Source organism: Belonocnema kinseyi, chromosome 1 (genome assembly GCF_010883055.1).
Source record: "Belonocnema kinseyi isolate 2016_QV_RU_SX_M_011 chromosome 1, B_treatae_v1, whole genome shotgun sequence".
In the NCBI taxonomy this organism is placed as follows: domain Eukaryota; kingdom Metazoa; phylum Arthropoda; class Insecta; order Hymenoptera; family Cynipidae; genus Belonocnema; species Belonocnema kinseyi.
Window position 1 is genome coordinate 74593833 of NC_046657.1, and position 26283 is coordinate 74620115.

Below are 26283 nucleotides of genomic sequence, written 5' to 3' on the forward strand. Positions count from 1 at the left end.
GCTTTTAAATTATTTTGGATTATTTCTAAGTAATGATATGCTTTTATATTATATAGTCTTATTAAGTATTATTTTTATTTATTTAAAATTTTCTTAAATCTCTTAAACTCTATTCCATTCTCTTCAATTATTTTAACTGCTCTTGAATTCACCTTCAATTCTTCAGAATTCTTTTAATTGTTGGAATTCTGTTAATTACTTTGAAATTATTTTCAATCATGTTCAATTATTTTGAATATTCTTTCAAAGTCTTGAGAAGAATTTTTTCGAATTCCATCACATTCTTTTGAAATATTTAGAATTATTTAAAGTTATCTAGAATCATTCAGAATTCCTTTCCATTCTTTTCATTATCTTTCAATCTGTTTGATTTTTTTTTTAATTTACTTAAATTTATTTGAATTGAACGGGTCTTTTTATTTGTTTTCAATCTTTTTTAATTTTCCCAGAATTCTTTTGAATTTTCTTGATGTTTTTAACTAAATTAGATTTTGACGGCCCTGATTATATAAATTAAAAGTCCATTTAACAAATTAGAGTGTTTAATAACCTTTGGAATGGGAAATGAAGACGGTTGTATTGCAGATTGCCTCCAATAAATATCTTGCATCACACTTTCAAGACATTTGTCATTTTTCCAAAAACCCTCTTGAATTTGTCCAGTTTTTAAATGATAAAAAATTCCCCATCCTTCCTTTTGTCCTCCGAAAAATTGGCCTTCGTACCGATTTCCATCCACTTTATTATTAAAAATCACATCATAAAAATGATCTTTTTTTAATTTTCCAGTCACCTTATACTTTAATGAATTTTAGTAAATTTTTTTCAAGATTTGAAATAACTTCCTTTTTTAGGATATCTTCCAAAATTGCCTGACCCCCCCCCCCCAATCATTTTCTTCATTTAATTCAAAATTATTTGCATTAAGAAATTGTTTCAATGAAAGTTGAAGATCTCTATAAAATATTTTTTTCTTATTTCTTTATTAAAACAACCCTTCTTTAAAAAAATTGGAAAGTGTATAACAAATCAAAATTTTAAAAATTTGTTTTCAAAATTGTGGGGATTTTAAATCTAACTTACTAGAAGATTCTATAAAAAATAAGAATAACTTTTCGACTCTTAAAAAATATTAAACTTGAAAATAGAAAAGCGATTTTTTTTTTATAAAGTCCACTAGTGGGTAAAATTAAAAATACCCACTGATTTTGAACAATATCAAAAAATTGGTTTTGAATCTTTCATCCCTTTTTCACATTTTTCTCAAGAAAAACTGTTTTAATGGAAGTAATTATTCCAAAAAATAATATGCATTTCATAGATATTTTTTATTTTTATTAGAATAATTTTGTAACACAAACAATAATTTTGAAATTAATCAAGAAGAACATGATTTGTCGAGTTTTTCGGGCAATTTTAGCAGAGTTTATCAGAAACTTTTCTTTTTCATCGGAACCAAATTTAACGATGAGCCCTAAGAAATTATATTTTTAATTTTATTTAGTTTCCAAACCTTGGACTAGCATTCCTTCACCATGAAAGAGTCCATTTTTCCAATTTCCTTGATAAAATCCATTTTTAAACCAAAATCTTCCAAATCCTTGTCTTTTGTTTTGAAAAAATTTTCCTTCGTAATAGCTTTCATCTGGATACCAATGGGCTCCAAATCCGTGTTTTTTTCCATCAACCCAATTTCCTGAATATCGTTTGCAATAAACATTTTTTCTGACATTTTGACTCAAAATTCCAAACCCGTTTCTCTTTCCGTTCAACCAATTTCCTTCGTATATAAAATTCTCACTAAAAGAGGGAAACACTTGAAAAAAACATCTAAAAAAATATATATATACTTCTTTATTTATTTTAACTTAAATATTAACATACATTTTATTTTATTTGAAAAATCTTTTGTTTCAAAATTTAACTATTTTGTTGAACATGATCTTTTTTTAATTGATTTTTATAACTAAAAGTTTAACTATTCCATTTTGGGTTGAAATTTTATTTACTTTAGTTGATAATTCAAGTATTTGGTTGGAAATCAATTTTTTTGGTTAAAAACTTAACTATTAGATTTAAAATTCCTTTAAAAGTTCCTGCATTTTGTTCGAAATGAATCTTCTTGATTGAAAATTGAACTATAATTAGTAAAAAAATTTCAGATTTTAAACTGAAATTTTAACCATTCCATTTTTTTGGTAACATTTTTTTATTTTGATAGAAATTTAATCTGCTTGGTTGAAAATTTATCTTATTCAGGTGTCTGTTTAATCAATTTGTTGAAAATTCATTTTAAAAATTCATCTCTCTGATTGCAAATTTAACTACTTTGTTTCAAATTAACTTGTTTTTTGTTCAAAATTTATTTTTTCACTGAAAATTGAAGTACTATATTTTCGGTGTAAAATTATTATTTTTGGTTATAAAGTTAACAATGTTGTTAAAAATTAAATTTTTATTGAAAATTCGTCCAAGTACAAATTTAACTAGCCCATGTTTGCCCGTAACAAATTCTTTATGGTTGAAAATTTATCTCTTTAGTTGAAATGTTAACTAAATAATTATTAAAAATTAGTTTTTTTGTTTACAAATTTATTTTCTTAATTAAAATTCAACTAGTGTATTTTTTTAGAAAATTAATCTTTTTTGTTTAAAAAAATCATGTCTTTAGTAAAAAAATTTAATTAATTTGTTGAATGAAAATTTAACTATTACATTTGTAATTGAAGATTTATTTGTTTAAGGTGATCATTCAATTATTTTGTCGATAACTTATTATTTCGGTTAAAAATTTATTTCTCGAAATAAAAATATAAACACCCTTATTTTTATTCATATTCTTATGGTCTTTACAGGATTTATTCATATTGCAAAATGAATTATTTATTAATTTGTTAATAACAATATGTATTTGAACAATTAAAACTACTATATGAGACTTAATATTTACAGCAGAATCCGATTGTGGTATTAATTTTGCAAAAAAACTTAATTTTGCAATAATTTGTATAAACAAATTGTTTAAACAAATTAATTTTGCAAAAATAATGGCAAATTTGAATCAAGCTATGCCTCAAATCCCTTAAACCAGATACAGTTTATCTATACCGTGGTCCAATTTCTTTGGCTTGGAAAAGGGTTTATTAAACTATTTTGGGTTTAAGGTCATCTCTTTGGTTAAAATATTGTACTATTTTGTTAAAAATTAAGTTTCTTTTTTTTTAAATTCATTTCTCCAACTTAAAATCTAACTATTGTATTTTGATTAAAAATTAATCTTTTTGCTTCAAATGTTATTTCTTTGGTTGAAAATCTAACAGTTTTATTAAAGAATAAATTTTTTTTGTTTGAAAATTAATTTTTTTAACTCAAAATTTAACTATTTAGATGAATATTTATTTTTTTAAATTAAGTTTTCTAGCTGAAAGTTGAACTAATCTTCTTTCATAGAAACATGATTTTTTTTTAGTTAAAATTAATATGTATATGCTTCAAAATCTGTCTTATTGTGTTAAATAATTGTATTTGGTTTAGGGTTCATAATAATATTCATAATTTCAGTTAAAAATTCACTTCTCTAACTAAAATTTTAACTATTCCATTTTTGCCAAAAATTTATCGTTTTTGATCGAAATTTTATTTTCTTGGTTGAAAATTTACCAGTTATCTTCTGTCTATTATTTTTGGTTGAAAATTCATATTTGCTGGTTGAAAATTTATTATTTTAATTGAAAACATAGCCAGTCTATTTTGGTAGAAAAATTATATTTTTTTAGTTGAAAATTCATGTATAATCTGGAAAAATTTAATTTTTAATGTCAGTAAAAAAATTATCATTTGGGTTGAGAATTTAACTATTTGGCTTAACATTCTTTTTTTAAGATTTATCGTCTTAGTAAACAATTCATTTCTTTAGTTGAAAATTTAACTATTTTTCTTAAATTTAGCTTTTTCGTTAAAAATTTATTTTTCTAACTGAAAATTAAACCAGTATATTATTTGTTGAAAATTATTTTTTCATTCACTAAAAATTGAAGTATTATATATATTTTCTAAATTTTTTTTTGTACGGAAAATTTAACTATTTTATTTTTTGTAAAAAATGCATATTTCTTAATTCTAAAATTCATATATTTTGTTGAGATTCTATTTTTTTGGTAAAAGCTGTGCCTTTGTACTGAAAATTGAACTATACGGATAAAAATTCTTTTTTCGTTTATTTGTTCATCATTAATCGTTTTAGTTAAACATTCATTTTCTCTATTAAAAAATCAATTATTTTGTGAAAATTCATTTTTTCAGTTGAAAGTTAATTTTCTCAAATGAAAATGTAACTTCTGTTTTTACCTCAAAATTCCCATTTTTAGTTGAAAATTTATTTATTTTTTATAAAATTCATAATGTTTAGTTGCAATTCAACTTTTTTGTTAAAATTCATATTTTCGGTTAGTAACTCAACTTTTTTTTAGGAAAAACGTCTTTTTATCTGGAAAATTCGATATTTTGGACATTTCTGTTGTTTGCAGACTGAAAAATCTGTCTGAAAATTAAAAACATTTCTTGGTGTAAACATCAACTATTAAATTTATCATTGAGAATTTATTTTTTTTTAACTTAGAGTAATCACTTTTGTTACGAATTCCTTATTTCTTGGTTAAAAATAAAAAATTTTAACTGAAAATTTATCTCTTCTATTTTTTGTTGAAAATAGATTTTTTAGTTGAAAACTCAATAATTTGGTTAAAAATTCATGTATTTTACGTATGCCTTAAGTACTTTATTAATGGCTTTTTTTTTAATTCTGTATGACCCCTGTCACTAAAAGTGATTAAAATACATTTAGAAATAATATATTTTTTGAAACTGGGATTTTACAGCAATCCCGTTAAAATTTTAATTAGAATCAATTGTTATAAATGTAAACAAAACCTTGTAAGTTCAATTCCTTTTCCATTCCTTTTATCTTCTGACCACTCTCCAATATATTTATTTTTCTCCGGACTAAATATTGCATTTCGTAAACCATTTCTTTCTGAATTTTGAGTCCTTAGCTTAGTAACACTAAGCTTAATCGGCTTAAGAAATGGCATACTTCGCAATTAATTTATCATTCATTTAAAAAGCTATTAATTTCCATTACTTGTGCCTCACGATTTATTTTATTAATTTAATCCTTGATTAACGAGGAATTTTTCTATTTCTAGTAATGTGCAGAATCTTAACCTTTCCTGTCACTTGACAGGCTCGATTAATAACACAAGCATTGAAAAAAAATGTGTGTCGATACAAAAAAGTGACCTATATAGCATTGTTATGTTGGTCTAGCATAGTCAAAATTTGCATTCATCAGAATCTTTTGCTAACCACTTTTTTTAAATAATTTTTTTTCAATCAATTCTTTTCATATATTAGGTTAGCTGCAAATTTTAAAGATCTGATATAGCCGAATTAAAAAAAATTGATCACTATTTTATTTATGTATAAAGTTTGTAAAGATGAAAATGTGTAAGTGGCCGATGCTTGAAAAATCATCGTTTGGCTCAGCAAAAATTTTGTTAACTAAAAAAAAATTGTGTTAGTTTAAAAAATATTACGTTGGTTTAACGAAACGTTTTTTTATGGAAAACAAAGTTTGGTGGAGCCATAAAAAAAATATATTGCAGAAATACCACTGAAATTATTCAATTGTACGAATAAAACATGTCTTTCAATGTATTATAAATTATATCCATTTTTTCTGTTTAGGTTTTCGTACATCTTAAAATTACCCGCGCTTTTTCATGTCCTTATACTGACCAATCAGAGCGTGGCATGATACAACGCCAGCGCCGTCAGTCTTTCCTATAAGGTACCTTTTCAACAGCCCCATGTGTCGACCGTGTATGGGCAGGGTGACCAGACGTCCTTCTTTGGAAGGACATGTCCTTCTTTTTTCATGTTTGTCCTTCTGTCCTTCTTTTTTGTCTGATGTCCTTCTTTTTCAAGATATTCGCGATATTTGCATTTTTTATTGCACGGACTTAAATTTTCTTCACAACTTCCACCAGCGAAGCCTTAGCTCGATAGGAATAAAATTCGTCGCTTGACCCATGACAAATTTACTTAGATTAACCTCATTGTTCACTACGTTTGTGTTCGCGCAGCACTTCTCTCTAGGAATTGTGCTTGGTGAAACTGCGATGGGAGTCCGAGACCGTGTCAAAAGCTGAAAAATGAATAGATCTCTTTTTTTAACGTTCGTCGATGGAAAAAGAAGTCCGTTAGATTTTCGACTGCGAAACGGCCCGGAGTCCTACTACTGATCGTATAAAAAGCCATAACCTGCTATGTATTCGGTTTGTGTTTCCCGTTCCCGTTCTTCACTTTACTATTCCGATGACTTCAAAGGGGAAAGTGTTTCTATGTCTCTGTCACTATACAAATCTAACAAGTATCATTGCAAGGTTATGTTTAATTAAATTTTTTAAGTTTTATTTTGAGTTTCTTAGTCTCGTAAATAATAATCTTTCGCTGTGAGTTTCATTTTCTATATTTATTATTCACAGGTTATAATCACAGGATAATCACTTTTAATTTTCAAATCTCGCGCCAAATTGGGCTAGGGGCGGAAAAGAATTAATGGTGGGAGGTGGTAAGGAGTAGGGTGTCCTGCTTTTCCTACCCAGTCATCTGGTCACCCTGTGTATGGGTATCAGGAGTTTTCTACTGTTTTCGACGGTTTTCTACTGTTTTTGACGTATATTACCCCAAAAACGTATTTTACCTAGAAAATACTCGAGTTACGCGTAACTGACCAATCCTGGACCTTACCCGTATGATGGGTAAATTTACCAGTTTTACCGGTAATACCAATAATTACGGGTTCAGCTGGTAAATCTGGTAAAACTCATATTTTAAACGCTTTATCATTTTTTGAACAATAATTCAAGGTGTCAATGAACTTTTATTTCTATAAAAGTATAATTACAACAAACATTTCTTTATGAATTGAAAAATTCACCAATCTAATGAAAGTATGGTATTATAACCTCAAATTTTAGGCAGATCAGGTGGTGATTTCGAAATTGTACGTTCTAAGTTTCAATGCGTAGTAAAAAATTCAAAGTTTGAAATTACATACCTTGTTGATTAATAAGTAGATTTGATAAGAATCAAATCTAAAAAAAAATCTTACTCATATTTGAAATTACAGTTTGATCTGATACCTACATCCGCGCCTGATCGAAAAGTGCCAAGTTTTCTAAGAATTTAAGAGGTGTGTCTACGAACTAAAACCATATTAATAACTTTCATTTCAAAACTACCCCCCCCCCCCGAACAGGGCCCCAAATATGAGCCAAAAATGAAAATAAACTACTGGAAAATGTGAATTTCCCTCTTGACTCATTTTTCGGTTATAAATTTAACTAATTTTTTTTAAATTCCTGTTTCTTCTCTCGAAAGCTGACCGTTTTGGATAAAAATTTAAACATTTTTTTGAAAATGAATATTTTGTTAGAAATTTCTTCTTCATGTGTGCAAATTCATTTATTTTAATGAAAAATTCACTCTTTTGGTTAAAAAATGCTATAAATAAAAATAAATTCATTACTTTGTTAAAAATATCTTTTTTAAAATAAAAATTTAATGTTTCAGTTAAATATCTGACTTTTTTGTAGAAAATGTGTCTTCTTTTTTTTTTAATGATTTTTTTTGTCGGAAATTTACTTAATTTGTTCTCACCTTTCATTTTTCGTTTAAAATTATTTTTTTAACTGAAAATTGAACTATTTCATTTGTGGTTACATTTTTTTATTAGTATAAGTTATTCATTTCCATTAAAACCGTTTTATTTTATTTAAATTTTTTGTTAGAATTAATTTTACAGCTAAAAAATTAAGTATTTTATTTAAAAATTGCCTTTTTTGTTTAATTCCAAATGTATTTGATTTAATATTTAAATATTTTAATGTGGGAATATGAACTAATCAATTTTTGTTAAAAATTAATCTTTTTCATTTAAAGTTACACTATTTTTTGGGAAGTAATTCTTTTCGTCAAAGATTTATTACTTAAGTTTCAAATTTATTTATATGGCTAAAATTTCAAAGTATTTAATTGAAAAATTCGCTTTTTTGGGGTCGACATTTTATTTTTCTAACAGAAATTTAACTATTCAATTTTTTGTTAAAAATGAGTTCCTTTCAGTTAAAAATTTACTAGTTTTGTTGCAAATTAAGCCATATTGTTGAAAATTGAATTTTTGGTACCTAAGAATTTCACTATTACAATTTTGATTACTTTTTTGCTGTTGAAAATTTAACAATTTGATTAAAAATTCGTTTTCTTTTAACGAAAAAATGACTTTTTTAACTAAAACTTATAATAATGATTTAGATATTCATTTATTTTGTGCAAAATTTGTCTTTTTAGTGGTAACTTAATCTTCTTGTTTGAAAACTCATTTTAGTTGAAAATTGAACTATTTCATTTTGTAATTGAAATATTAAATTTTTTCTCTTCAAAATAAATAACTCACTTTTTAAATTCATTTTACAAATAAACTATAAAATTTTATTAATAATTTTTATAAAAAAATCGACTTCTCATTTATAAAATTTAAATTTTCGCGGAACTCGGACCTGAACAGATAGCGCGCTCTGATGAGTAGTAAAATCCCCCACAAGCTTGCTTTAAGAAGAAAAGTATTTTTTCAAATTAAGATGGTGCATTTGTTTCGTCTGCTCCTGGGTATAAAGGAAATACATCAAATTTGATTTTTCACATTATTCTTACAATAGACTTCAAAGATTTTAACTACTTTTATAGTCAATGAAGTCTGTTATTTCAATTCAATTTTTTGTTTCAAGTGACAGTAGTGATTTGTGTAACTTGTGAAATTTGACAAACATAACCTCATTTTAAGTTGTGACGTTTTTGTGTGTGTGATTATATTGAATTTCGTTAAAAAATAACTAAAATGTTCCTTTCTTGTTAATTGAGTGATGGAATAGTGTCAATTTAAGTTTTTCTGTTTTGAAGAATAACAGAAGTACAAATGGATAAACAAAATGAGGACGAAGCGGATGAAAACTCGTTGAAACAGGTAAAAAGAGTTAAAGATAACCTATAAACTTAATTGTTTATTTCTTTTTTTTTAAAGTTTAGAATGAACAGATTTTTATACGAAAATCCTGGATTAAAATTTTCCGTATCTCGGCACATTTTCTTAAGTTTAAATTCCGAAATCAAAAAGTGTGTAGTTGAAAAGTAACTTTATTTTCCAAGCCAAATGTCCAGTTTTTAGTCTGTAAGTAAATGATGAAAATTCGTATTTACAGAGGTTATTTTTATTGAAAATTAATATTTTTGAGCTGAAGTGTCAACTATTATGTAGAAATTTCGCCTTTTCCCTTGAAAATTAATCAATTTGATTGAGTATTTCTCTTTTTTGATTGTAAAATTTCCACTGTTTTGTTGAGAATTAATTTGTTTTGGTTGTGAATTCGTCCGTTTTGATTGGATTCAAACTTTTTTTTTCTTATAAACGGAAATCTCTATTTAGCCAAAATATCATTTTATATCAAAATTCAATTATTTTCGTACAAAATTGAAGTATTTTATCGTAAATTCGTCCTTTTTTTTGTTGAATTCGCCTATTTTTTGTATGTAAAATAAAAATATTTTCTTAGCCAAAATATAACCTATTACATTTTTTGTTAAGAATTCATCCTTTTTCTGTTAAAAATAAAAACCTTATCTTTATTTAAAAATTAAACATAATAAAATATAATAATTTTGGTTAAAAGTCCATTTTTTCTTCTTAAAAATTCGCCTTTTTGAATCGCAAATTAGTCTCCTTTGTTGAGTTCACCTCTTTTTATTATTTAAAATAATTTTTTTTTTGTTTTATTAAAATATAAGCTATTCCACTTTTTCTTAGAATTTATCTTTTTTTAGTTGAAAATTCATCTTGTATGATAAAAAATTACAATATTTTGGTATAAAATGAAACAATTTTGTTGAAAAATACCTCCTTTTTGTTGAATTCACCTGTTTTTTTATTTAAAATAAAAATCTTTTCTGGATAGAAATGTAAACTTTAACATTTTTTTGTTAAGAAATTCATCACTTTGGTAAAAAATATAGATATTTTGTTAAAAATTCGTATTTCGGGATTAAAAATTTCTCTATTTTGTTAAAATTCAACTATTGTTTTTAATTTTTTTTAAAATTAAACTCTTTTGTAGAAAATTTTCAAAAAAATAAATAAATTTTTCACAAAACTTCTGTTTATATTTTAAACAATTTTCATTTTGCATAAAAAAACATACGAATTATCGAAAAAAGAATTCAATTTTCTACTAAAACAGTGAAATTTTCATACAAAAACAGACTTTTTCGCCGAGAAGCAGGTGAATTTTCAACAAAAAAAATTAATTTTTCAGCAAATAATTGAATTTTCTATCAATTTAGTGGAATTTTTGATCCAGAAATACGAACTTTCAACTAAATATTTAAATTTTTAACGAGAAAATAAACAAATTATTTTGGATTAAAAGCACCACTAAGTTGATAGAGAATTCAATTATTTGCTGAAAAATTAACTTTTTTGTTAAAAATTCAACATTTTTGCATGTGAAAAAATAAGTTTTTGTATCAAAATTTCACTGTTTTGGTAGAAAATTCAATTATTTTGTCGATAATTCGTTCTTTTTTGTAAAATTCATGTTTTTTATACAAAATAAAAAATCTCTAAAATACAAACAACAGTTTTCTCAAGAATATATTTATTCTTTTTTTGTTGAAAATTTCCCATAAAACAGTTTAATTTTCAAAAAATATATACTTATAGTTTTCAAAAAGTAGTTGAATTTTATCAAAATAGTGAAAGTTTTAATCCCGAAATACAATTTTTTAAGAAAAATACCTAAATTTTTTATAAAAAAATGAATTTTCGATAAAAAAAGAGATTATTTCTTAACAAGAAATGTTATAGTTTACATTTCAACCCAGAACGTATTTTTATTTTTAATAAAAAATCAGGTAAATTCAACAAAAATGAGGAATTTTCAACAAAATATTTGAATTTTGTACAAAACATTGGGAATTTTGGATCGTAAAAGACGAATTCTCAACTCAAAAAAGATGAATTCTTAACAAAATATTTTAAACATTTTTTTAAAATCATTAATTCAAATAAAATAAAGAGCAAAAGTTAAATATTTTGCTGAAAAATTGAAGAATTTTTTAAAAATTTGTCTTTTTGTGTTAAAAAATTTCAGTTCTTTGATAGAAAATTAAACTATTTGTTTCAAAATGAACTTTTTTGCTGAATTTATCCTTTTTTTTATATAAAATAAAATTATTTTCTTATTTAAAATATAAACAATAACATTTTTTCTGAAGAATTCATCTTTTTTTGGTTGAAAATTCGTTTTTTTTTTTAAATAAAAAATTCCACTATTTTGTTATTTTGTTAATAAATCGTCCTTTTTTGTTAAATTAACTGTTTTTTATTAAAAATAAAAATCTTATCTTTATTAAATTACAAACTATAATATTTATGGTTGAAAATACATATTTTTAAATAAAAATTCGTCATTTTAAATAAAAAATTACATTATTTTCGTACAAATTTGAAGTATTTTGTTAAAAATTCGTCTTTTTAGCTTGAAACTTCCACTATTTCAATAGAAAATTCAACTATTTATTTAAAAATTAGCTTCTTTGTTGAAAATTTAACTGTTTTGATAGAAAATGTTTCTTTTTGTATCGAAATTCCGCTATTTTTGTACAAAATTAAATTATTTTGTCTATAATTCGTCCTTTATAGTTGAATTCTCCTTTTTTATGTAAAATAGGAATCTTATCTTTTTTAACATATAAACTATAACTTTTTTGGTTGAGTATTGATTTTTTTAAAATGAAAATTCTTAATTTTGAATTAAAAATTCCACTATTTTCGTGCAAAATTAAACAATTTTGTTGAAAATTACTTTTTTGTTTTGTTTTTAATTTACCTGTTTTTATTGATTTAAAATAAAAATATTTTCTTGGTTAAAATATAAAATATTACATTTTTTTAAAAGAATTGATCTCTTTTCATTAAAAATTCGTTGTTTTGGATCAAAAATTTCGCTATTTTCATAAAAATTAGTCTTGTTTGCTTCAATTAGCCTCTTTTTTTATTTAAAATAATGAATTTTTTTTATCAGTGATTATTTTGTTTTGGTTGAAAATGTGTCTTTTTAAATCACGTTTTTCACTAAGAATAAAAATCTTATCCTGTTTTTATTTATTGAAAATAAAAATATTTTATTGATTTAAATATAAAATATTCCATTTTTTGTTCAGAATTAATCTTTTTTCATTGAAAATTCGTTGTTTTTTTATTTAAAATTTCGCTATTTTCTTGAAAATAAGTCCTGTTTGGTTGAATTCCCCCCTTTTTTTATTTAAAATAAAATATGTTTTTTGGTTGAAATATAAACTATTACATTTTTGTTCAGAGTTAATTTTTTTGTTTTGAAAATTCGACTTTCTGAATAAAAAATTCCACTTTTTTGTTAATAAATTCTTTTTTGTTTTTGTTAAAATTTCGACCATTACATATTTTTTTAAGATTTCATCTTTTCTTGTTAAAAATTTGGAGGAAATTCAGTTGAAAAATTAAACAGTTTTTTTTTTACAAAATTCCTCTTCTTGGCTTGGCTTTTTTTTAAAGAATTTATTTTTTATATTGAAATTTCGTCTTTTTGGATTAAAGATTCCACCACGTTGATAGAAAATTCTAATTATTTTTGAAGAAAATAAATAAGAATTCTGCTTCCATTTTTTGTTTAAACCTTGAATCTTCAATTTTTGGTTAAAAAATAATTTTAAAGATTTCAGCATATTCAAAAATATTTCAAAGTTTTATAATATATTTTAAAGGATTTTGAACAGGTTTTTAAAGATTTCATGAAGGTTTCGAATATTTCACAACGATTTTTAAATTTTCAAAAGATTTAAAGCATTTTAAATATTTTAATGATTTTAAATGAATACAAAAGATTTCAGAAATATTTCAAAGATTCCAAAAATTTTACAGATTTTTTAAAGATTTCACAAAGATTTCCCTTTTTGAAATTATAAAAATCTTTTGAAATCCTTATGACAACTTTTTAATCTTTGTGAAATTTTTTTAAATTTCTGTAAAATTTTTAAAATCTTTGTGAAAATTTTAAAAAATATTTCACAAAAGTTTCAAATATTTCAGTGATTTAAAATAAATACAAAAAATGCAGGAAAGATTTCCCAAATATTTCAAAGAATTTATAAGGATTTTAAAATATTTCAAGAATTAAATTTTTTTAAAGATATTAAAGATTGCCGAACATTTCAAAGATTTAAGTAGATTTGAGAAGCTTTCAAAAGATTTTAATGATTTTAAATGAATCGAATAAGTTTCATAAACAAGGTTTAAAAAAAGATTTTAAAACGATTTAAAAGATTTTATAAAGATTTCAAAAATTCTCACCAAGATTTAAAAGTCTTCAAAGATTTAAAAAAAAAAAGGAATTTTCAATTAAAAAATGACGAAATTTTACAAGAAATTTTAATTTTTACATTCGAAACGAAAAAAAATTTTTTTGCACAATTCAGAATTTTTTGAAAATAGCCAAAAATAATTTTTTTACTAGATTGAGTCTTTTTGGATAAAAAAATCCACTATTTTCGTTCAAAATTGAACTATTTTGTTGATAATTCGTTCTTTTTGCTTCAAAGTTGTAATATTTTCTGTTCAAAATTCGTATTTTTGCGTCCAAAATGCAACTATTTTGGTACGAAATTAATTATTTTATTAATAATTCCTCCTTTTTTGTTAAATTTACCTCTTTTTTATGTAATATAAAAATTTGTTCTTATTTAAAATATCAACTTTTACATGTTTTGTTAAGAATTTATTTTTTCTCGTTAAAAATTCGTCTTTTTGAATCACAATTTCCAGTATTTTGGTACAAAATTGAACTATTTTGTAGATGATTCGTTCTTTTTGGTTTTAAAATTGCACTAGTTTGATAGAAAATTCAACTATTTGTTTCAAAATTAAGTTTTTTTTGGTGTAATTTGTCTGTTTTTTATGTAAAATAAAAATCTTGTCTCAACTAAAATACAAACAATATCATTTTTTAAAGAATTTATATTTTTTGGTTGAAAATTGATCTTTTTAAATCACATTTTCCACTATTTTTTGGATTATTCGTTCTTCTTGGTTGAAGATTTATTTCTTTGGTTAAAAATTTTAGTCTTTTGTTGAAAATTCGTTTTCTTGAATCAAAAATTACACCATTTTCGTACAAAATTGAACTATTTTGTTACTATATCGTCTATTTGGCTTTTTTCTAATAAAAAATTCCACTATTTTCGTTCAAAATTTAACAAAATTCTTGAAAAATTAAGAATGTATCTTTTTTGGTTGAAAATCCGCTTTTTTTCATCAAAAATTTGAATTATTTTGTCAGTAATTTGACCTTTTTTTGTTAAATTCACCTTTTTTATATGAAGTACAAAATTTTCTCGGCTAAAATTTAAACATTATTTTTCTGAAGATCTTATTGTTTTGTTTAAAAATTCCTTTTTTTTGTGTTAAAAGAACATAATTCTTTGATGGAAAATTCAACTGTTTTTGTTAAAATTAACTTTTTTATTAAAAATTCTAGTGTTTTCTAGAAAATTCGTCTTTTTGGATCAAAATTCGACCATTTTGACACATAATTAAATTATTTTGCCGATATATAATCTTTTTTTTCTAATTCACCTTTTTTATGTAAAATAAAAAAATTTCTCGGATAAAATTTAAACAATATTTTTCTGGAGGACTTATTTTTTTGTTTGATAATTCTTTTTTTTCTGGTTAAAAACGGAATTCTTTGCTAGAGAATTCAACTATTTTTGTAAAAGTTCACTTTTTTGTTAAATAATTAGCTGTTTTGCACAAATTGGTCTTCTTAGAGAAAAAATTCCACTATTTTGGTACAAAATTTAGACATTTTTTCGATAACTTATCGTTTTTTGTTGAATTCACCTGTTTTTTATATAAAATAAAAATATTTTTTTTAGTTAGAATATAAAAAATAAAAATTTTCTTATACATTTTTAAAAAATTCGTCTTTTCGGATCAAAAATTCCAATTTTGTTGATAATTCGTCCTTTTTGTTTGAATTTGCTCATTTTCTTCAAATGAAATTTTTTTTAAAAGTATTAACGAATACGTATTTTGTTAAGAATTCATCTATTTTTGTTGAAAATTCGTCTGTTTGAATCACAAATTGATCTCTTTTTTTAAAATTAGTAATTAATTTTAAAGAAAATATTTGAATCTGAAATCAAAACAGATTAGTTGCCAATAATATGAATTGTCAACAAAAAAATATTTTCATTTAGAATAAAAGAGTTTCAAACAAATTATTTAATTTTGATGCCAAAAAGACGAGTTTTCTACAAAATAGTTTAATTTTCAATAAAAAAAGTTAATTTTAAACCGAATAGTTGAATTTTCTATCAAAATAGTGAAATTTTTAATCCCAACATAATAATATTTAAACAAAAATTTAAAATTTCTAACCAAAGAGATGAATCTTCGACAAAAAAAGAGATGGAAAGGAAGAAGAAATGAAATAAAAATAAAATAAAAATCTTTTCTTGGTTAAAATATATAAAAAAAAACATTTTTCTGAGGAATTCTTTTAAAGTATTTTTTTGTTTGTTTTAAAACTTTTTGTCTATAAACTTTTTGAAAAATCAAAATTCCCTTATTTTGGTACAAAATTGAATTATTTTGTCGATAATTCGTCCTTTTCCATTGAAATCACCTGTTCCTTATGCAAAATAAAAAATTTTTCTTGGTTAAAATAAAAACAATAACATTTTTCTTACAAGTTTATCTTTTTTTTTTGGTTGAAAATTCATCTCTGACTAAAAACTTAAATATTTTATTTAAAGTTTTTCCTTTTTTTAATTCACCTGTTGTTTAAAATAAATTTTTTTTTGTTATAATACAAACATTTTTCATAAGAATTTATCTGTTTTTTTTTGTTTTTCAAAATTCGTCCTTTATCATGTTTTATTGAAAATTCTTCTTTTTGGATCACAAATTCTACGATATTCGGACAAATACGAACTATTTTATTGATAATTCTTTTTTTGTTGAAAATCTAAGTATTTTATTTGAAATTCGTTTTTTTTATTAAAACTTTCACTACTTTGGTAGAAAATTCAATTTTTTGTTTGAATATGAACTTTTTTGTTGGAAACTCGTTTTTTTGGATCAAAAATTTCACCACTTTTATAGAAAATTTAAATTATTTTGTCGATGATTTATCCTTTTTGGTTAAATGCGCCCATTAAAAAAAAAATCTCTGCTAAAATATCACCCGCTACATGTTTTGTTAAGAATTAATCTTTTTTGTTAAAAATTCGTTAATTTTTTAAAATTTAAACTTGCACTACTTTGGTAGAAAATTCAACTATTTGTTTGTAAATGAACTTTTTTGTTGAAAATTTCAGTATTTTGTTAAAAGTTTGTCCTTTTTCGGTTAAATTCGCCTTTTTTAATTAACATTATGATATTATATTTTTATTATATATAAACTATTACACACAATTTAAATTGAACTGCCTTGTTCAAAATTAATTTCTTTGTTGAAAGATACGTCTATTGTTGAAAATTAGGCATTTTTGGTTGAATATACTATTTTGTATTTAAAATAAATATCTTTTTTGCGTTAAAATATAAACTGTTACATTTTTGTTTAAGAATTTATATTTTTTGGTTAAAAATTCGTCTTTTTGGAGGAACAATTGAACTATTTTCTTGTAAATTAGTCCCCTTTAGCTGAATTTTCTTTTTTTTATTTAAGATAAAATATGTTTTTTTGTTTTGTAAAGATATTAACTATTACACTTTTTATTAGATTTAATATTTTTTGGTTAAAAGTTCATCCTTTTTGGTTGAATTTGCCTTTTTTTTTATTTAAAATAAAAATATTTTCTCGGTTGAAATGTAAACTATAACATTTTTTGTTTAGAATTAATCTTTCTTTTTGTCGAAGATTCATCTCTGGTTAAAAATTGAAATATTTTGGTGAAAATTCTTATTTTTTAAAATTAAAAATGTCACTTTTATGATAGAAAGTCAACTCAAATATTCAAATTCAAATCTTGTTTATTTGAAAAATAATCTTTTTTCGTTAAAGATTCATAATTTTAGTTTTAAGTTTAAGTATTTTGTTGAAAATTATTTTTCTTCAATATTAGTTTAAAAAATGCATTATTTTACTTGTGGTGGATTTTTTGTATTTTAAATGTAACTGTTTGGTTGTGAATTAATTTTTTTGTTCAAATTTATATTTTCTGCTTGAAAACCCAACTGTTTTTTATAAAATTAATCTTTTTGGCTTGAAAATTCACCTTTTTTAAAAAATTCTTTCTTTTTAGTTAAATTTAACTGTTTTTGGTTTTAAATTATAATCTGTTTGGGTTGAAATATCAACTATTATATTTTTTGCTGAGAATTAATTTGTTTTGTTTTGTTAAAAAAGATTTTGTTTTTTTGAAAATTAATTTATTGTAATGCAAATTGAACTATTTTGCTGAAAATTGAACCATTTTGCTGAAAACTGAACCATTTTGCTGAAAATTCGGTTTCCTTCATCAAGAACTATTTTCTAAACTAAAAATTTAATTTTTCCATTTTTTTGGAAAATTGATCTTTTTCAATTTGAAATTCAACTATTTCATTAAAAATTCAACTCTAAAAAAATGCAGGTGGTTTCGGTGCGATCGGAATCAAGTGTTCTGCAGGAAGCTTCAGAAAAAATTACTCGAATCGTTCAATCTTCCAGTAAGGAAATCACTGAAGAAAATTTGATTGGAGATAAAATTGGAAAGGAAACTGAAAATTCGAATCAGGATGAATTAGTTCGCACTGGAGAAATTACTCCTTTTCAAGCCGCCAAAAAAATTACTCCGAGCGATTCATCCACAGGGTATTTATTATAAAAAAATTATTAGAATTCGAATGTCTAGATGAATATAAAAATTTCTGTTAATAAATAACTCACATATACATGTTTAAAAAACAGAACAAATAATTTTAGTTAGATTAAACAAATAAGAAACAACAAATACTATTTTTCAGAACATTCAATAAAAAGTCTCAACTGCTCGATCTAGAAAAATATCTCAAGCAACAAGCAGAACTTGCAAAAACACGAAAGTTTTTAAAGCAAAATAAAAAAGCTCCCCTTAAAAATGGAATCCCTTCTAAAAAAGCAAAACCTTCCTCAAAGATTGAAAATATCACTAGAGATAAAAATTCTTCTAAAAAAGCTTTTGAATCCGAAAATCCGGGAATATCAAATCCTGCATTTAGAAAGGATTTCCCTTCTGATCAAAAAGAAATTCCAGTTATTAACTTAAAAAATGTTTCTCCGGAAGGTGAAATATTTCAAAACGAAGGTTCATATTCCCAATATTCTGAATCTGAAAAATATCCAGAAACCCGAAATCTTCAAATACAAACGAAATCTGAAAACGAAGATTTCGAACCAGAAGAAGATTGCGAACCAGAGCCGGGTGATTCCGGCAGCGAATACATTCCTAGTGACGAGAATTATTCCGATTCTGAAAATTACCCCACAAAAAGGAAAAGCCCCTCAAAATCAAAAATCGCCAAGTCAAAACGAACTTTGGACGACGGTGACGAGGGACTTTATAGACAAAGAGTAATAAATTCCAAGTGCAGAAAAAATGAGCCAATGCATAAAATTGATTATATTTTCAAAGTCCCTCAATCTATTTGGAAAAAACTCTACAAATATCAGCGAGTTTCCGTCCAGTGGTTGTGGGAACTTCACACCAGAAATTTGGGGGGTTTATTAGGAGATGAAATGGGACTCGGAAAAACTGTCCAAGTGATCGCATTTTTAGCTGGACTGGATTCCAGTGAATTACTTCTTGACGGTGGAAGATTTCGAGGATTGGGTCCAACTTTAATAACTTGTCCGGCAACTTTGTTGGAACAGTGGGTCAAACATTTTCACGATTGGAGTCCCATGATTCGAGTTGCTCTTCTCCACCAATCAGGTTCTTTCCAAGGTGACCCTGAAGAGTTAGTTGAAGGTATGTTAATGTTTAAATAGTTTGATTAAAAATTGGGCTGATACACTGACTATTTTAAGTAACTTAACAGCAATGACTATCCGGCGGGGAAAAGAACTCCGGTCTCCCGCGTTACAGGCGGGGATACTTACCACTATACTACTGAAGCATTTAACAGCACTGTCTGTCAACTCTTTCTCTCTCTCTCTCCCCCCTCTCTCAACTTCTTTTATATTTATAACTTATATTTCTCCATCTCTTTTGCCACCTTTCTATCGATTTATGTTCCCCCCCGTCACCCTCTTTATTTCCGTCTCTACTTCTTTTATTGATTTAAGCTACTAGTCCTCTCACTCACCGTCTCCATCTACTCTGTATCTCTCTTTCAACTTCTATTCCGCTGTTAAACTCTTTCCATTTCCCCCTCCCTCTCTCACTATACTGTCTATCTCCACTGTTATTCTTTTTATTCTTTCCATCTTCCTTTTTACTTATATCCCTCACCCTTTATATCTCACACTCCACTTCTATCCCTCTCTACTTCTATTTCTCTTCCTTTTTATCTCCTTCTCGACTTGTAATGCCTTTCTATCAACCCCTCCTTCTCTAATTATTTTCCCCTTGCTTATCTTCTTCATCTCCTTTTATACTAATAATTCTCTTTTTTTCTATCTCCCCCTCCACCTGTATCCTTCTCCCCAGTCGCTTCGTTTTTTCTCTATTCCACTCTACTTCTATTCCTCAACCTTACCATCTTCCTCACCACCTCTATTCCTCCCTCACTCTCTTTATCGCCGTCTCCTACTATTTCAACTAATTATTCTCCCCATCCCCTCTCTCTATCTTCCTATTAATTTTTATTCCCTTCTTATCCTTTTCGTATCCATCTCCCGCTCTATCTCCATACCCACTTCAATTTCTCTTCCTTATCCTTTTCATTTCTTATTCCACTTTTCTCCTTCTCGCTCCACTTCTCTATCTCCCTTTTTACTTCTAGTTCTCTTTCTCAGTCTCCACATCTATTCCTTTTTTTTCCTCTCTATTGATATTCCTTTCACTCATCCTTTCCATTTTCATTGATTTTTCGTTTTCTTTACATCCAGCTATTGTTCCTCTCCCTTGACATCTCCCTCTCTACTTTTATTCCTTTAAATCAACTTCTTCACCTCCTCCCTCTTTTTCTCTTAACTTCGGTTCCTTTTTATCTCCCATTCCATCTTTACTTGTATTCCTTTTTCTCTAGCTCCCTCTCCACTTCTATTCCGTACCCTCTATTTCCGTTTTTCTTCTCCTCTTGGTCTCCCTGTACACTTCTATTTCTTTTTTTCTCTACGGCCCTTTCCCCTCTTATCCACCTCTACGTCTATCTTTACTCTTTTTTCTCTCTTTGCCTACCCTTCAACTGGATGTTTTTTGACCTAGCAGTTATTTCTCTGAATGTTTACCTCTTTGAGTTAAAAAATCAAATATTTTGATGGAAAAAATTAGTTGAAAGTTGAACTATTTGGTTGGAAATAACCGTTTTTGTTGAAAATTCAACTGTTTTGTAGAAAATTCGTCTTTTGGGTTCAAAATTAATGGCTGGTGGAAAATCAATTTGATTTGGTTGACTAGAAAACACTTTTGATGAAAACTCAACTTTTCTTTTAAACACTAATATTTTATCTGAAAAGTCGTCTTTTTTTGTCAAAAAAACCCTTAATCTTCTTGTTTGAAACTATCTATTTACTGAGAAATTCTAATGTTTGGTTGAAAATTGTTTTTTTTTTCTTTTGTTGAAAATTTATTTGCTTTTTATTGTTAAAAATGCATCTATTTTGTTAAAAATGGATATTTTTTCTTTTTTTTTCTTTGGTTGAAAATTCTACAATGTGGTTGAAATTCTATCTATTTTTGTCATTGATTCCACTTTTTTTTTAATTCTTTTTTTCTTTTGATATTTTTAATTGAGAATTGACTTTTTAATTAAAAATTCATCTGTTTTGATTGAGGATTCTACTATTTTGTTGAAAATGCCTTTTTTTGTTGAAAATTAATTAGTTTAACTTGAAATTTAAGTTCCATTTCTGGTTTCAAATTGACATTTCTTTATGGTAATTGTTTTTTTTTTACTTAAAAATTAAAATATTTTGTTGAAAATTCCTATACTTATTAGAAGCGCCTTTTTTAAATTATTGATTTATTCATTCCATTTTTGGTTGAAAATTGATATTTTTGAATGTAAAATTGATCTTTTTAAGAGGAAAATTCGAATATTTAGTTAAAAACTCATCTCTTTTAGAAGAAATTTAATCTTTGTAGGTTAAACATGCAATTTTTTGGTTAAAAATTTAATTTTTTTGCAATCCGTTTTTTTTTAAATGAATTTTTACGACTGAAAATTCAACAATTCCAATTTTGCTTTAAATTTAATTTAAATTTAATTTTCATGGTTAAAAATTTATCTTTTCGATTAAAAATTCAGATATGGTTACAAATATGTTTTAAAAATTCATGTTGAAAATTCATGTTGAAAATTAATATTTTTACCTTCAAATTCAACTATACCTTGTTCGTTGAAATTTGATATTTGAAATTGAAAATTTATCTTTTGTAGTTGAAAATTTAAGTTTTTGATTAAAAATTCCTTTTTATTTTGGTGAAGCAATTATTTCTTTAAATATTAATTTAGTTACTCTATTTTGGGTGAAAAATGTTTATTTTCAAATCTAAAATTGAACTTTTTTGTTGATACTTCAAGAACTTCTTTGAAAATTTATATATTATGTTGAAAATTTGTCTTTCTGGCAAAAAACTAATTTCCTTGGTTGAAAATACAACTATTTTGTTAAAAATGCAGCTGTTTCGCTTGAGCATTCAATTCCTTTTTTGAAAATTCATATTTATCAGTTGAATTGATCAGTTTCTGTTCTAAAACAGACATCTCTCGGTTTAACATAATTGATAGTTTTTGGTTAAAAATATAATTTCTTGTTTAAAAGTTGATATACTGAATAAAAAATATAATTTTTGGGTTGAAGTGTGAAAATTTCGTACGAAAATTTGATTCCTTGAAATTTTTTTCTGTTTAAAAATACATTTTTCGCTTTTTTTTCTCAGTTTTCTGTAAAAACATAAATCCTAAAAGCAGCTTCGCCTTGCGCATTTGAATGAGCTTTAATTAAGAAAAAAATAATTTCCAAATCAGATAAAAATTGAAAACCGTAATCTGATTTGACCAAAAAAATCAAGGTTTCTCCCACTCTGAACTGTGGCGCGTAACCCGCGATTGATAACGCTGGCAATGACAAATTGATAAATTCCTTAACAGGCATAAAACACGGAGGAGTGTTAATCACTTCTTATTCCGGAATATTGAGCCATAAGGATTTGCTGTTAAAGACGGAATGGCACTACGTGATCCTTGACGAAGGGCACAAAATTCGTAACCCGGAAGCGAAAGTGACGAAAGTTGTGAAGCTCTTTTCAACTCCGCACCGACTCCTTCTTACCGGAAGTCCGATGCAGAATTCTCTGAAGGAACTTTGGTCCCTTTTCGATTTTATCCTGCCCGGAAAGCTGGGCACTCTACCGGCTTTTCTCGAACATTGTGCGAATCCAATAACAAGAGGCGGATATACGAATGCGAGTGCTCTTCAAGAAGCTACTGCTCTGCAAGTTGCGACGATGCTCAAGGACGCCATCACACCTTATATGTTGAGGAGAACGAAGAATGATGTCCAGCATCATTTGAGTTTGCCGGAAAAAAATGAGCAGGTTCTCTTTTGCAGCTTAACGGAAGAGCAGAAGAAATTGTACAAGGAATATTTGGCCTCGGATGATGTGTCGACTGTTTTGCATGAAAGGAGTTCCAAGGATGGAAGATACAGGGCAAGGATGTTGATCGCCTTGACGGCTCTCAGGAAAATTTGCAATCATCCGGATTTGTTTTTGTTCACAAATCAAATTGTGGTAAGTTAAATTGTAGTCATCTTTGGGTAAAATTAGATAAGATTTTTTTATTATTTCCATAAGAATACAGGTCTCGGACTCACCTCAGAAATAAAAAAAGGCAAAATCACTCCTATCCGTTCTCCTTATAAAAATAACCCTCCATACCTCTTTTCCCCCTCCCCTGTTTCTCATCATATAACTCCTCTTCTTCCCTTTCGCTCCCCTCCCATCTTACACTCTCCCTCTCATCAGTAACTTAAAAAACCTTCCTTAAACCTTCCTGCTTTACCACCTTCTTAACTCTCCTCTCATCCCCGATTCCTCCTCTTTTCACTACCTCTTCTGATTCCCGTCCTATCACTTCCCTACTCACTCTGCGCTCCCCTCTCTAACACCTTTACTCCCATCCCTTCCTCACTCTCCCTCTCCTCATGAACTATTATATCCCTACTTCTCTATCCTCTCCCCTCAGCCCCCTCTAGAAATTTTCTTTCCTCCCCTACTTCACCTCTTTTTCACTCTCTGCTTCTGATCCTACCACTTTCACTGCGCTCCCCTCCCATTTACTCGCATATGCTTTATCCTCTCCTCTTCTTCATTTCCTACACTGTGACTCTGTCCCAACTTCCACCTCCTCCTCATACTGTACAACATCTTAACCCTCTCATTCGCTTCCCTTCTCCTCTCTTTCTAGATCCACCTAACCCCTACTTCCCCTTCTTAAAAAAAAGTACATCGGGTGGACCGAAACATAAACGAAATTCTATAAGAATTCTTTAATATAGTAGAAAAATAGTGACGAAAATTTCTTTAAATAATAAGCTAATATGAACATGAATCATGTAGGCCTCGGATCGATTAGAATGCTTTTTTTTTAATCGCTTTGTATTCTTTATGTTCTTTTGCATTTTTTTAACTTCCTTGAAATTCTAGAAATTATCTTCGTAAATTCTATGAAATTATTGAATATTTTGAATTTTTGAAATCTAATTTTTCTGAATTCCTTCAATATTTGGAATTCCTGGAATTACTGGAGTATTCAAATTTTCATGAATTCCCTGAAAACGTTGATTTTTCTGAATTCTTGAAATCTAATTTCCGGAATTCCTTTAATATTCGGAATTCTTTAAATGTCTTAAATATTTATTATTTCCGGAATTCTTTCATTATTCAAAATTCCTGGGATTCTTCGAATATTCAAAATTCTATGAATTCAAGAAATAGATTTTCCGGAATTCTCTAAATACCTTGAATATTCATAATTTCAGGCTTTACTTCATTATTAAAAATTCGTGGAATTCTTCGAATTCCCTGAAATCTTGGAATATTTTGAATTCCTGAAATCCAATTTTCTGAATTCTTTTAATATTCAAATTTTCTTTATTCCCTGAATATTGCAAATTCTATAAATTCCTTGAATACTCGAAATTTTATTAATTCTCCGAAATTATTAAATATTTTGAATCCCTCAAATCTAATTTCCTGAATTCCTTTAATATTCGGAAATCCCGGAATGACTTCAGTATTCAAATTTTCATGAATTCCCTGAAATCCTTGATTTTTCTGAATTTCTTAAATCTAATTTTCTGAATTTATTTAATATTCGGAATTCTCTGAACACCTTGAGTATTAATTATTTCCGGTATTCCATGAATATCCAAATGTCATGAATTTCTGTAATATTCCAATTTTCATAAATTCCCTGAAATCCTGGAATATTGTTCATTCCTGAAATCTAATTTCCGGAATTTCGTCAATATTTGCAATTCTCTGAATTCCTTTAATATTCGGATTTCTCTAAATGCCTTGAATATTCGTAATTCCTTGAATTACTCAAATCTTTAAAAATCTCATGAATTATCTGCAATTATGGATTAATTTGAATTCCTAAAATCGAATTTTCTCAACTCCTTCAATATTCGAAATTCTCTGAATACTTTGAGTATTTAAAATTCCACGAATACCTTAAATATTTATAATTCCTCGAATATTCAGAATTGCTTAAATACCTCGAACATTCAAAACTCCATGAATTCCTGGAGTATTAAAAAATTTATGAATTCTCTGAAATCCTGGATTATTTGAATTCCTGAAATCTAATTTCCTAAATTCCTTTAATATTCAGAATTCTCTGAATAGCTGGAGCATTCATAATTCCCCATTTCCTCTAATATTCAAAATTCCATTATTATTTATAAGAAAAACTTGGTCGAAAATCAATTTTTTTCAGTGAAAATTTAACTATTCCAGTAGGAAATTTAACGAACGCAAAAGATTTCACAACAAAAAATTAAAGAAAGATTTCAAAAAAATTTCAGAAAGATGACTTATGTTCGTAAAAAATTAAGAATTTGTTTATTTATAATCTTGAGTTTTGTGCCTAGGAATCGCAATGAATATTTAAAAAAAATTTCAAATGAACAATCGTAAAGTATAAAAGTTCCAAATTCCACAATATTTGAACGGCAATCGCTTCAAGAGTGACCAATGATAAATAAAAGTATTCATCTTTTATAAATATAAATAAAATCGGATTTTTGTTTAAACTTTTGTTTTGAAAATAATTTAAATAAAAAATCCTCTCCTAACTAATAAGAATCCGAATAGAAAATATTGCAGTTTGAGAATGAATGAAGTTTAAGTATTTTAATTTTATGCATTTACCTGAGCCCTGTGATTATAATTTTGGATTAAAATTATATAGTGCTTTAATAATGTTCAGAGGAATAGAAATTAAGTGAAAGTTTTTATAAGGATTCGGAAGAAGATGAGAATTTGGAATTGACGGAGGATTTAATGCAAAAATTTGGACATTGGAAGCGAGCTGGGAAAATGATAGTCGTTCGATCTTTGCTGAAAATATGGAAGAAACAGGGACACAGGATTCTACTTTTTACTCAAAGTAGACAGGTTAGTTTCGAATTTACTTTAAAATCCCACAGAATAAGGCTAATTAAGATTTCTTTTTTTAACGTTCCCTATTTTCAAGATTAATTTCCTAAAGTTCCGTATCTTTAAGATTTTTTTCTCAAAAGTTTCCTACTTTTTAAAATTTATTTCCTAATATTCCCTTTTTTTCAGATTTATTTCCTAAGGTGTCCTATTTTTAAAATATTTATTTCTTAAAGTCCCCTATTTTCAATATTTGATTCACAAAGTACCCTAGTTTCAAGATTTGGTCCATAAAGTACCATATTTTAAATATTTGGTCAATAAAGTTCCCCA

The 26283-nt window shown here is 26.1% G+C and overlaps 2 protein-coding genes across 4 annotated transcripts in view; one reads left to right on the forward strand and one right to left on the reverse strand.

Moving 5' to 3' along the window:
- The window catches only part of LOC117172020 (MORN repeat-containing protein 3-like), an 8041-nt gene extending 2809 nt beyond the window's left edge, over positions 1-5232 (reverse strand). For all 3 annotated transcript variants that reach the window (XM_033359755.1, XM_033359745.1, XM_033359763.1), the window contains exons 1-3: positions 4930-5232; positions 1514-1800; positions 551-738 (exon numbers count right to left, since the gene is read on the reverse strand). In XM_033359755.1, the coding sequence (XP_033215646.1) occupies positions 551-738; positions 1514-1800; positions 4930-5090 (636 nt within the window). In that variant the 5' untranslated portion in view covers positions 5091-5232. The remainder of the gene's footprint in view (positions 1-550; positions 739-1513; positions 1801-4929) is intronic.
- Positions 5233-8727: 3495 nt separating this feature from the next.
- Positions 8728-26283, forward strand: part of LOC117173526 (DNA excision repair protein ERCC-6-like) — a 35546-nt gene continuing 17990 nt past the window's right edge. The window contains exons 1-5 of the mRNA XM_033362167.1: positions 8728-9085; positions 17791-18011; positions 18164-19146; positions 22436-23076; positions 25813-25968. Of these exons, the coding sequence (XP_033218058.1) occupies positions 9038-9085; positions 17791-18011; positions 18164-19146; positions 22436-23076; positions 25813-25968 (2049 nt within the window). The 5' untranslated portion in view covers positions 8728-9037. The remainder of the gene's footprint in view (positions 9086-17790; positions 18012-18163; positions 19147-22435; positions 23077-25812; positions 25969-26283) is intronic.